Source organism: Achroia grisella, unplaced genomic scaffold (assembly GCF_030625045.1).
Source record: "Achroia grisella isolate CSIRO2021 unplaced genomic scaffold, CSIRO_AGI_Agris_v1 utg308, whole genome shotgun sequence".
NCBI classification, from domain to species: Eukaryota; Metazoa; Arthropoda; class Insecta; order Lepidoptera; family Pyralidae; genus Achroia; species Achroia grisella.
In genome coordinates this window covers 1,117,854-1,131,844 of record NW_026712791.1, presented here as the reverse complement: position 1 = coordinate 1,131,844, position 13,991 = coordinate 1,117,854, and the positions used below count along the sequence as shown (strand labels likewise).

At 30.0% G+C, this 13,991-nt stretch overlaps 1 protein-coding gene across 4 annotated transcripts in view; it reads left to right on the top strand.

Annotated features, from left to right (window-relative positions):
- Positions 1–13,991, top strand: part of LOC131843461 (arfGAP with SH3 domain, ANK repeat and PH domain-containing protein) — a 53,430-nt gene that overhangs the window by 7,593 nt on the left and 31,846 nt on the right. For all 4 annotated transcript variants that reach the window (XM_059192109.1, XM_059192110.1, XM_059192108.1 and 1 more), the window contains one exon: positions 13,056–13,128. In XM_059192109.1, the coding sequence (XP_059048092.1) occupies positions 13,056–13,128 (73 nt within the window). The remainder of the gene's footprint in view (positions 1–13,055; positions 13,129–13,991) is intronic.

The window sequence follows — 13,991 nt, the reverse complement described above, 5'->3', positions numbered from 1 at the left end:
CACGTGTTGTTTTTACTCAAAAAATTTCCACACGTATATTTATTGTTATTCGGGAGTATCAGCCAAAACATGAATTATTACGTCATGCAAGCCCACTGGTTTTATAACGTGACTTTGGCTGCATTAGGATAAAAATGTCTAAATTTTAACCTAGGTTTGATTATATCATTCTGTATGTTTCATAAACCTGATTGTTAATTTGAATATTTAGAGAATAAAAGTACAAAATTAAATTAAATATAAAATTAAATTATATATACAATGAATAATAAATTATAAAGCAATTTTAAGTTTTATATGACTAAAGTAATTTTACGAGCCAAAATTAAATAAGTACTTTACCAAATGAAAAATTACAAGGGATAATTACTCTCAAAATTACGAATATTAACCAGTGACTAAAATCACTCATTTGTAAAAAAATATATTTTTCAATTATGCAAATATTTACAATTTCATTGTGAACAGTACTCCTTAGCTTGCAACTTTCAAATAATTTTAATTTTGACTTCTGCTCAGCAATGGTATACAAATTGGGCTATTAAAAAAGCAAATATTGATTGTCAGTATTATGTTTATAAAAATGTTCTAATAAGCGCAATGCAGCATCGCTTCTTAGTTCCGTGAACCGTGTTCAAGTGCTCAGATTTTTATCAAGACAAGAGATAACCCTAATGCAGATTTCGCTTTTGGCATGCACGTATTATAATTTATCGGAGTTAATTTTATTATTCGCTTGCATATTATTATAAGCATATTATGGGTAAATCCAAAATCCAAGTTTTTTTTTATTATAGGTAGGTATACATAGAAACTTCAATTATTCACATATGGAATGTATCAGAAATGAGATAAATGATATATATTATTTTTGTATTAGCAAATGCATTAAATAAGTTTTCATTACATTGGTAAGTAGGTACTATATTTGTGTCCATTTGTTTGCAAGCAAATGGCGTCGGTCTCTTAGCGAGGCCTTTGGCATAAAATCTACCGCTTTCCTTAGAAACTTGTAACAACTTTTTTGCTTGAATCACATTTCACTAGCACTAGAAGACTCCTTTAAGTAATATGGAATTAATGACCGTTTTCAAACTTGAATATAAATTAGGATATTTTTTTAAATTTATGTTAATATTTCTAATAATCAATGGGGTTTAGTCTCGTGTTGATTCTTTACTATTTTGTCATATAAGTCATGGCTTTTTAGTAGAATAAAATATTCATTCGAGTACATAAGGCTACATGCCTTATGTACTCGAATGAATATTTTACGGACGGAAAATAATTAAGATTATAGATACATTTCCGTGAATTTAACAATCTTAATTGTTTTCCGGCTTTCTCGACCCCTGATGAACGCGCCGCAGTCACCCTGACTTAGACTTCTGGATGAAGTCGAAATGATTGTCGCAAGAGATGCAAACAAAGTAAATTTATTAAATTCATGTACATAGATATAAAAATAATAGTGCAGATAAATACTGTATGTTTTAAAAATTATATAATCTTGAATTATTTATTGACTGAGATAAAGTATAATTGGTCCAATTATGTAATATGCCAATATGGTGAACAGGTCCTACTGTGCTAATATATATATAATACTGGTGCTAATTACTAGATTGTAACCAGTGACTGATTTATTTAAAAGAACAACTAAATTAAAATAATGTCAATTCGGGAGTTCTACTACTATCATACATAGTACAGAACAGTAGACAAAATATCGCGTAACATACACATTACTATTAAATTCAAATCTCCGTCTATTTTGAAGGCATTATCTCGAAAAAAAGCTCAAAGATGCTCTTGATGGACAAAAATAATTTTAAATACAAAAAATATTTTTGTCCGTCAAGAGCAATTACTTATTTGTGAATTATATGAATAATACCAAATACCAAAACCTCGGAAAGAAACTCATGTCATGGAATAAAATATGTTTGGCACAAATGTGTAAGAGAGGAAAATATTTTATTCCATGACACACATAATTCCAGTAAGGTAAAAAAAACATAAGTTTATAAAATCTTACATTGACATTTAATTACTTACATTTATAGAATATTTATAGTTATCGAAGTATTGTACATGTACTTATCAATCGTGCGATTTGATTATGTTTACTATTATCGAAGTATGTAATGATTGATGAAAGAAGCAATAAAAACGCGAATAAATTTCGCTTATAATCTGTTAACGTGAAATCGATGAAATTGTAAAACGTGTACTTATATTAAGATAAAGCGAAAGTACCTACATCGCTTACTGCTTCATATAATATGTACATCATACGTTTGATCTGAACTTTCTCTTTTAATGTGTGGTTAGGTCACTCATTTACGGGTAATTTATTTAATGGGTTTATATGTCTTTATATGGTTCCGTAAGGCCTTAGTTCCTACAGAAAGTGATTAACGAAATTAATACTACTTAATCAGGTTTTGTTTTGACATTTAGAACAACGTCTTTTGATAAAATTATAAAAACTGTAAAATTCTATCGAAAAAGTACTATGGTCAATATATTAATTTTAGTTAAATTAATAGTAAAATTAATTTTAGTTTCAATAAATATGTAAACATACATCTAATTATTAAATATATACTTAATGTATTTATTAAATATTTAAGTTATTAAATAAATCGATAAATTTAATACAATGTGTATTAATACTAAGTCAAATTACATTTCCATATACCTATAATATTAATTTGTTATTAAAATATTATTTTATTATATTTATGGGTATCTATTTCTGTAATTGTATATAAATTATATTAATATTCTACAGACATATGTATTTGTTCGAGAGTCATATATTCATATGACTAACTAGGAATCAATAGTAATAATAATAAAACACAGCAAAAAAAAAGCTGAGAAAAAAAATCATGACAATAATAATAATAAGTTTTATTATTCGAAAAAGAGACGCAAAATGGATTTAATTAAGCTTCTATATCTATATTAATTCCATATCAATCAGAAATGAATAATTTGCATTAAAATGCATAAATATTTTTTGTGTATGTGTAATAATAACCAGTTTATTGAATGTTGTAGAATGAGTCTTACAAGTATGATATATATTAAACTGGCATAAAAAACACACGAAATGTAGTTGTACACATTATTAAAATTAACCAAAGACAGGATTATAGTTTTAATACAGCATGTATAGACATGTTTGTGATTATAAATACATACTATAGTTCACTGAATTAAATTGTAGAACGTATTTTTTTGTGAGTTATGTTGAAATGCTAATTCGGCCTGCTCTAATGTTGTACGCTGGCGGGCACAAAATATGAGTATAGTATACAACGGATAGTTGTGACCTAGTCAAGAACAGGTTTGGTCATTTTTAATTTGAAAACAGTTATCTTTATGCATGTTTTGTGTTACAGTCATTGCGCTTGTACATATATGGATGTAATTCAATACAATAACTCGTTTAAGATTTCTAACAGAGAGTTGCTACGTATCTATATAAAATAGAAATGTATTTTGTTAAATGGTGAAAATGGAATGCCCCCGCCTGCGTTAACGGTATTATAGGATGACCTCAGTGGAGGATGATAGGATGAGCATGAAGTGAGATCAGCTAGCTCATCGTGGTAAATGTAGCAGGAATTAACGACGGCAGTGACCACGAAACCTGATCTGACCCGACAAAAATGGGGCTATTAGTCTGCCCCTAAAAAAATGTATTTCCAAATGGTGTAAGCACATAATTTCAAAATTGTTGCACCTATTTAGCACAGATTTTTTATTATTAGTACCCGGGCAAGTTTTAATAAAAAGTAATAACAGAATTGACCTCAGAACTGTAACTAGAATTGACAGATTGACGTTCAGTTACTAAGTTTATTACATTATTTTACAGTTACATGTTAACGATTTGAACTTCTCATTTTTCTCATTATGCACCCATGCGAATCTTTTTAATAGAGTCAAAGTCTAAAAATACATATATATGTATAATTGACTTTAAAATGAAGGTTTCATTTTTTTGTCCACTATTCGATTGTAAATTTTTCTATATAATGACTTATAGAGAAGTTTCTCTATAATTCGTTATATAGTAACATAGTATGATTAGTTAATCATAATATGTGTTAATTTTTAAAATAAAAGCTTATTGATTGGATGTAATTAAACTATATAATAATACAAAATTTTTAAAAAATAGATACATTTTGTACCTCACCGTATTTTATTTCAAAACTGGTTTGAAATGGAAAGTTGAATTACAAAATCTCATTTTACAAAGAGGAAACTGTAATAACCTGTGTAATAGATTTGTCGTATATTAGAAGGCAGAAGAACAAGGCATTGTTACATACTTTTTGGTGTTATTTGTAATTTTCACACGGTCTATTTTATTTATTTATAGGACCACTACAAAAAAGGATAAATAGCAGTCATAACCATTTGAAATCATTTGGGTTTCATCGAGTGAAGCTACGAAAGTATAATAAATACTTAGTTACACATTAAGTAGATTCACTTATAACTGAGACTCTTGTAATGATAATTTTTCTTTTCCACAAGGCCTGATAAATATAGTTAATGATTATTTTTCTTTTGGCTTCTTTTTTCTGTTTAGAACAATTTATCAAAAGCCACAGATTAAAACCTATTGGGGTTCCTGTGATTATTACAGATCTCTTCCTCCAAGCACAAGAAGATATTACTCGAGTATCATAGCAGCGCGGATCAGATGCTTTATTTTCTTTCTCTTATCTGCAAGAGAAAAAAAAATGTATTCCACAACTACTACTACATTCTGAGAATAAAGGTCAATATATTGAGGTGGTGACATATTGTATTCTTAATCCGACATATCAGAAATAGCTGTAATAAAAAAAAAGAAAAAGAAAGTAACTTCAGTTTTTACTATGAAAGTCAGTACGATTAGTTTAATGTGCGGTTGGCGTGATAACATTCCGTTTGTAAATCTCTCGTTAGCTTGAAAAAAATAAACAGTACTGTCAACAGATACTTAATTGATTTCCTCCGAAACGTACAATGAACATGACCTAGTGGGAATCCCGACTTTATTTTGTATTTATTACGATGTATTTCCAATTTCTAAGCTTTAAATGCAGCAACAAGTATTACTGTCGCCTACAAGTAATTACTATTAAGATTAAGTATGTAACTCTTTTACAGTATGTAAACTATAAACTAGCAAATTTATTCGTCGAAATATAAATGTAACCTGAGACTGACACACCGAGATTCACCGTGGTAAATATGTCAAGTAAAGTTTAACTCGATTTGAAGACGACCCAGAACTTTCGATTCAACCGCATGTTACAAGGTCAACCGCTTTCCCTATCATGTAGTACATGGTTATAAAGCTTTTTGCCAGCCCTCAGTAAGTATAATTAAGAGATCAATGTACTATAAAAATAACTTAGTCACACATCTGTCAATATATAGGTATTTTTAGAGAATATTACCTACAACAGCGCTGTCTTCGTATAATAGATTATAATATTAATGGGCTTGCAGATTTCCAAATTAAATGTTTAATGACTGAATGATAAGGGTCCTAAACTTCGACTTATATATACAAAATGTACAATGACAAAATGTGTTAATATACAAATCAAACTAACATAAATTTACGTACGGTATGTTTTTTCTCATCTTAGTCCTAAGTGACGCATACCATTATACATTATAGTCATAGGCAAATTGAATGAATTGACTCACCGCTTACTAAGCACCTTTATATGCTGAAAGCCTCGCTTACGTAAACATTATTATTTTATAAAGTTATCTTATTGGTAGTTTTTAGCAATCTACATCAATAATAAAGCCACAAAATTATTTGCTCAGTATTGTCATCTGCATTTTAACATATGTATTTTTTATTACAGTAGTTATTACTTTAACTTTTTGTTAGCTAACATTTTCTTCATCCTTTTTTAGAAACACTATCACGTATATAAAACTTTTATGTTCCCAGATCAGGATTTCCTTCCATTTTGATGTCGAGCCATGTATGAATGAACATGTGTTTGCAAGTAGTGGAAATGTAATATCCTAATATTGTGAAATATTACATTTCCTTTAGATTCGTAAGTATCTGGATGCTTTGCAGTGGGTTAGGATGTGGTGTGGTATTTCATTTCCTTTCAACACTATCGCAATGACGCACCGCATCCCACCACCTCTAGATGTATACACCCAAAATGTATGTACACATTTACAGACTATTTTTCGATTCACAATAGATGAAAATGTGTAATAGAAACATAGTGTGGTGATTAAATTTCAACACGTCGTAATAAAATAATATTTATATATAACGAAAGATTATTATATACTTTACTGTTAGCACAAATTACTCGACACTCACTTATTGTAATGACTGTGTGAATGTGAATAATAAAAATGTAAGTGATTTCTGTATGTACATGAAAGATATAGTATGAGAAAACATATTATTGGGAGACTTTCTGTACCTAAATTAATATTTTTTGTTATCTTGTCTGTGTGTTAATGTGCGCTAACATCAGAAAAGAATTTGCTAGTTTAGTGGTTTTGACTAATAGTGTATTTTTATTCGAAACAGTTTAAAAAAACCTTTACATTATATACATTGAAATCTAGGCTCACTTAGTAGGTATATATGATATATACATATCTGTACACTCCACCACCATTTTGCATTGCTAATATTCTAATCAGTTTGCTAAGAATATTCTTCTATTAGGTAAATTAATTTATCTATATTTCACTGTTTTGCTATCGCGTAATTTTTATCTTGTACATCAGTAATTTTGTGGGCGTTTATTATTGATAATTAAATTCCATATCGCGCCACAATTGTCATCCTGTCTGCTACAGTTCCTGTCGGTATTAACATTATTTTATACATTAATAAAACAATGAAACGACCAATGTCCTGATTTATATATTTTTTACTTCGTCTAGTAGGTATTTACTTTATATTTGGTCCTTTTACAACTAGTTGTCTATCTGGTTTACGTAAATTACCTTGTATAGTAATGTACTCCAACATAATAAACACCACCGAATTAGATACTCCAGTGAAATTGCATTATATTTTGTAGTTGTATTTAGTAGTTCAGTAATAGTGTATTCAAAATTTCACTCCGTATTGTAACCAATAGGTTACCTAGTAGGTAACCGTACTAGGTATATATTCCACTACCTATTTCTATTACCTTTCCAAACCATGCCATGTACTCAACGGAATTAATCCTTGAGTAAATTGTGGAAGTGTGGCTTTAAAGCGGAAGCACACTGCAGATTAAACTATCGGTTAGTTTGACCCGGTTACTACGGCATACTCGTCCGTTTTGTTTAAATAAAAAGCTAGAGGTACACGCTCCAACTACCGACCGAATCCAATTACGACGCGTAGAGTATCATAATAATTTAATTCTCTGTTGGGATTTCATTTTAAGTTCCTATATTTCTTATATATTTTAATTCAGAAAGTAGTTTTATCCCAAATCTTTCACTGAATAGTCTTTCATATCTGTGAAATGCATTATTAGATTTGAAAAGAAACAGGCTTATGATTTTGTGTACATAAAAACTACCATCATTATAAATCATGATAAAAACATACAATCGATCTTAAGAATGTAAAAGTAGCATCCATTTATATGTTGAAGTATGATTAATATTATATTATTGCGACTTATGTCTACTCGTCGTAAATAACATCTCTTTCAGTTGTTTTTTTTATTGATTAAATTTATAGTTATCATTCGAGATTTATACTGTCGAATGTCTTTGTATATTTCATCCGATATCTAAAATTACTGTCTGTAACCAAACAAGGCTTTGTTCTCGTAAAACATTATACCTGAACCCTGCTTGTCAATTGGTTTATATTCCCGCATAAACTAAATCCTGGATAAGGTATCCAGAATAAGAATCATCTGACTCGAATGATCCTAATACTATTGATGTTACAGTTGTTTGTACATAAGGTGAAAACATACACATCTAATTCCCGATGGAGCAGTCAATGGCATCAATTGTCATTCTTGTGGTGAATGTAACATAATAATGAGTTGAAAAGTAGAAGAATATTGAAATTATCATAAAAGTAAAAAATAACAATATAATTACAATCTACAAATTGTGTAACACGACGAGTACAAGCAAATATAAACAAATAATATAATCGATGTATACCTCGATCGGATGCAAACAAGTATTTGGAAAACGCATTATAAATTATTCAGAGTCACTTAAGGCGCGAGTATCGAAGTAACGCAAATAAAGTAAGCTTGCTTGTTTATTTGTAATAAGTTAAATTTATATACGAGTATATATCAATCAATAGAACAGAGCAGTAACCTAAGTACTACCTTTAAGAGTTTATTTACAAATGTCATACATAGGAACATCTAATATCGTATGAAACCGAGCTGGCCATTGTGTGAATATTTGCATATTATAAATTATATAGTGAGTTCAATTTTCTAAGTTGGTTGGTATAGGTTTATTTAAGAAGCTGCTGTAGAAGAGTATTAAATAAATAGTATTTCTAAATAGCAAAAGTAGGAGACGACGCTTTCTTGGTCGCGGCTAACGACGCATAGCGGCTTGCGTAAACCGTGTCCTCATGGCAATTACCTACAATGTGTATCATGATCTACATAATAACTGCTAGGGCAATCATCATTCATTGTTTTTGTTATATGTTTAGTTGCAGTTACTTACCGTTACTTGTAATATTTGTTTCTTACGACGAATAGTTTCCTTCCAAGTACTTCTATAAGTTTCATAACAGTAGACATTGTATTTCATATATTTATTCTACGTAATACTGATAATTCCTAGAAATTTTATTTAGTATGCGAATTAAAAAATTAAAAAAAAAATTCCAGTTGACCTTCACAAAAAGAATCTGTTTTATATTGTACCCTGTTTATAGATAAGTATAATTAATTAAGATAATTTAACCTAACCACAAACGGAAGATTAATGGTGCGATGAAGGTGCCTATTTCATTTATCTAATGGTTTTCCACAGTATTTATATTAATGGTACAGTAGTCTTAATAAAATACTGGTATTGGTCGTTTCGATGACGTTTATAAACGACTTTGGTGGTTTTATAAGTGTCAAAATACTTGTATGATAATGAATGAATGTAACGAAAGTAATAGTTTATAATATATACACAGTTGTAGGATTAATTAATAATTAATATGGTTTCAGAAAATATAAAGTAGTAACAAAGATATAACTATATTTTGGTTACAAATGAGAAATAGCATAAAAATAATTTCCATAATGTTTCATAAGATGGTAAGATATCTGAAGATCTTTCATTTACATGCACAAATGCAAAACTTTAGTCTATTCACTTAAATACAAGAGCAATTAAGTATGGCTCCATGAGTTTGTACACCGCCGGACGTTTTAATCCCCGATGAATGCGTGAAGGATGCTGTAGTGGTTTACTAATTAATAATACTTCCTAGAGGGGAACGTACCTCCATTGTCATGTAAACGCACATCGGAGAACTCCCCAACAAATAGGTCATGTGGGTGAAGCTATTTAATTATGATCAAGTTAGAAACTTTTATTAATAGATTTATTAAATGACAGCGCTGGGTTCCGTCCCACATATTTATTAGATATTAATAGTTATACCTTGTACAGCTACTTCTACATATACCTGGTCCTTAGCCGACCTAATTACTAATTAATCACCATCTGTTTATTGGGTAATATAGGCATTGTTTATTTAATCATTGCATTACTCAATTTTATAGTTTAATTTAAATGGAAGGAACATGTACATTTGTATAATAGTACAACAGAGAGGCAAGTTTCTTATTCACTCTTCTTCGCTATAGATTTTTGAATTTATATAATCTATTTGTTTATATTGCGTTTTGTTTCGTAATACTGCAATTGTACAGGACTGTAATGTATTGCTGAAACAAATTACTGTAAAAACCGAAGTGTTTGTTAAATTTAATAATGTTATTATTTAAAATGTTATACCTACTAATAATAGTACCTACCATATAATAGACAAGCCTGTAGCAGGAATATATTAGAGAAAAATACATATATAACGGAAGTGTGACTTATGCCACAGACCAATGCTCACTCTACTTTTTGTAATATTTATTTATTCTGTGGTTCTTGCATGCTAATTAAGCCATTATCATCATAATTTATCATCATTTCTATATTTATTCTCTAGAATTTGTCAAATGAACACAATACTGTTGTATTATATTTATAAACACAAACCACATATCTATTATATTACAAATAACTTTGCGCATTGTTTTTTCTGTAACATTGCATTTTTCCTGGGAGCTATGTACTTCGGTATGTATAGATAAACATGGAAAGCAAAATATTGTCAAACAAAGGATGGATATTATATTATGCAAATAGTTTTTCATACAAATAATGAAGGTCGAGAATTATTCGAATTCTGACATGGTTTTTACTTAGCTAGTTTTAAGTTGTTATGCCCAGTGTTTTGATGATTATACAATGATTATATAGTACAATGAATGAACGTATAAACCTTGATAATAACCATAGTCTAGTATCAACTGCCACCAGAGGTATTTCCGAACCGATTCGAAATTGAAACCTTTAAGAAAAGAGCATATTCCTTCCTAAAAGGCCAGCAATCTATTTGTAATTCCCTTCGTATTGCAGGTGCTCATGTGCAGCGGTAATTATTTACCATCACGTGAAGGCTCGGCCTCTATATCGTAAAAAAAAAGAAACTCAAAAATTCGAAAATAGAGGTTAATCTTATTTAAGAGTCTGGAGATTGATAATTGACTCATAACGTTGTAGGTATCAGATGTCGTCAACGTGCGGTAACGTTGCGGTCCGAGACTGTTTCGTGAATGAAAATTATTATTACTTAAATATTTCTTAAATTTACTTCGTCAGTCACTGTATCACGGCAGACCTGATCTGCCGTGTCGACTGTTTCAAACATTTTCTTTGGATTGTCGAGACGCACCGTGTATAGAATAAACAACATAAACAAATCAAGGAATTCACTTTTTATAAGTTTTAGAAAGCAGATACTACTACTACTAACATCTAACTGAAATAAAATTAATGTATGTGTGTATTAAACACCTGTGTAATTGTATAGACCTATTTTATTATAAACACTGCGAACAAATGCCTACTACCTCTACCTCATTTTGCTACTAGGTGGCCCTTACCTGCCAAAAGGTTGCCAATTACTGCTTACATGTGTCAAATAGGTCATTGATTTGTGTATATAGCAAATAAAGCGTGTAAATGCAAATCGTTCACACGTTCTAGTTGTCATCGAATCGTTGTAATTGTCATCGAAGTATAATGTACGTGTTGTGGTTACATTCAAGGCAATTTTTTTTCTATTCATTGTAACTTAGTGTTTTGTACTAATTGACACTTGTCACTTGATCGCTTATTGAACATTGCGTACAAAATACACCTGCAACACAAGATAATAATATAATACTGTAAAGTGCGTTAAGGACTTACATACCGAGACGCCTGACATTTATAAAAAATATTAATTTTCAACGAATTTCCGTCTATGGTATCGAAATGTACTTTTTTGGATGGTTGATAATGGGATGATGCATCAGCGAACGGTATATCATCATCGAATCAAATCAATGCGAAACTGATACGTTCAGTTAACAGTAAGTACTTATGCTTAACTAAATGTAATGTTCTCGTATTGTTTTGATTGATTTTAGTCAAACGAGGAACAGTTAATATTGACATAAAATTGGAAAACCCATGTGTTTTCCAATATTATGCTACTATTAACTGTATTTATGTGTACTTATCCTGATATTAAATTATTACTCAAGCATTAACAATTGCAATATATACATATATAACAATGCTAGTTAATTAACAAAGATTTTAGTGGTTTTGCTGTATGTGTACTTTTACAATTTAATAATCAGATTATTGAAAATTTACAATACTTACAATTTTCCATCAGTGATTACACACAAACTAATTTGTACGTTTCAGGAAATATTATACTGTATTTTTTATTTTTTCTCCAAAGATAAGTCACTTGATGATTTTAGTGTTCTTGTTTATATTTAAAAAATTTATGATTTAAAAAAGTTAAAGTATGTACGAGTAGGTCTTATTTAATGTATATGTACAATTTACATGCTATACATATTAAAAGTCACTTATTATGTAGAAAAGATAGATTAAATCTAGTGTCTTATTAAAAATTGTAATTTGTTTAGTCATTTTTTTGTATGGCTACAAAAATGTGATTATCTTGATATGATAGTGATAGATATAATATGAAATTTTAATACTCTCAGATACCCAATAGCCACCATTTTTGATAATACTATTTCTACGAAACTTACTGTTCTAAATTAATAAAAAAAACTTATACCCAATTACGTAGTGTGTAGTTACAGGTGTGTACCAAATATCAGCAATGTACTAATCATGTACAATATGAAAACTGATAGTATTAATGTCACAGTTAGATACATTATTTTATTTACATACATACTTTTACTTGCTAGTCGCCCTACATTCGTGTCGGTTATCATGTTATGACAGTGTTAGATTACTTCCAGAAATATAATTTTATAATGATAGAAAACCTGTATTAAAATCCTTACAAGTAGTAAGCGAAGAAAAAAAAACAAACGAAAAGAGCGGCTTTGCTGCATATAATATTTATAGCTATAGGCCACTTTAATCCACTACAAACACTTAAATGTTTTAAAATTAAAATGTTAAGGTACTCGAGAAAGCCTAAAAGTGGCAAGTTTATTTCGGCCTTGCTTAATTCGGAGGGGGTATTGATTAATCGCCGCCTGGGGCGGCAGATGTTTGTTGCTGCCGACCGTTGAATGGCTCGTGGCTCTATTGTGAGCCACTCTTTAGTCAGACAGCTCGTTTGAACAACAAAAAGTTTGTTCCACTCTGTCGTAATATTTAGGAAAGCATGTAGAGTCTGCATGCAGAGATTTAAACCAGTAACTTTATGTATTCGTGTCTTGTTTCAGACGTTGGATTTCGACCGAGATGGCCTCACGAAACTGAAGAAAGCTATAAAGGCGATACACAATTCTGGAAATGGTATGTGAAACAACGTCCTTCGAGATAAAAGGACAACCATAAAACTCTATTCATATTTCTAACACATGCTATGCTTACTGATGCGAATGTTTTTGGGTCGCAGAGTCCAGTGTTTCTATACATATTTTGTCTAAAAGTAAAGTTTGTCTTGAATATAAATTATCTCTTTTTGGGAACATAAAATTTCGGGTGGGATTTAAAATGATTCAATATTTGTACTGTCTTGTATTAAATTTGTTGCATCGCGTTATCCATGCGACACGGGTCGGGACTGAACTAAAAATAGGGATAGCGGAAGTAATATATAAATAGACGAGATTAGAATAGTTTGAAAGTTTGATGCATAATGCATGTTCAATATAAACCACAAGAAAATAAAATAGATCGCAAAAATTATGACTACGATGTTTCTGTATCTGTATCTATACTATATATGATCCGTGTACAGCAGTCAGAACACAGATGTCTTAACAAAATAAAATATATATATAAAGCAAGAACATCACAAGGCAATTTTGGAATTATTATTATCAACATATTAGCTTATAGGTACATACATATGTATATAGTTCAAAGTGAAGTGCATTTGCATTTCCATAATTTTACTGCAGTATGAATGTCCGTTCGAATGTCCGTAGTAATTATGTCTTTTCTTTTAGATTTTACTGGTTAATAAAGCCTGCCTTGATGGTACTTACATACAAATTTTCCTCTAATATAACACAATACTGTTTCTATTTAGGGTTTTGTCACCAAGAGCACGTTTCTTTTATAGACGAGTATAAACATTCCAATTGTATTTTAATTACAATATAAACCTAACATATAATATTGTACCAATACTGTATTTCTCTGAATTTGCA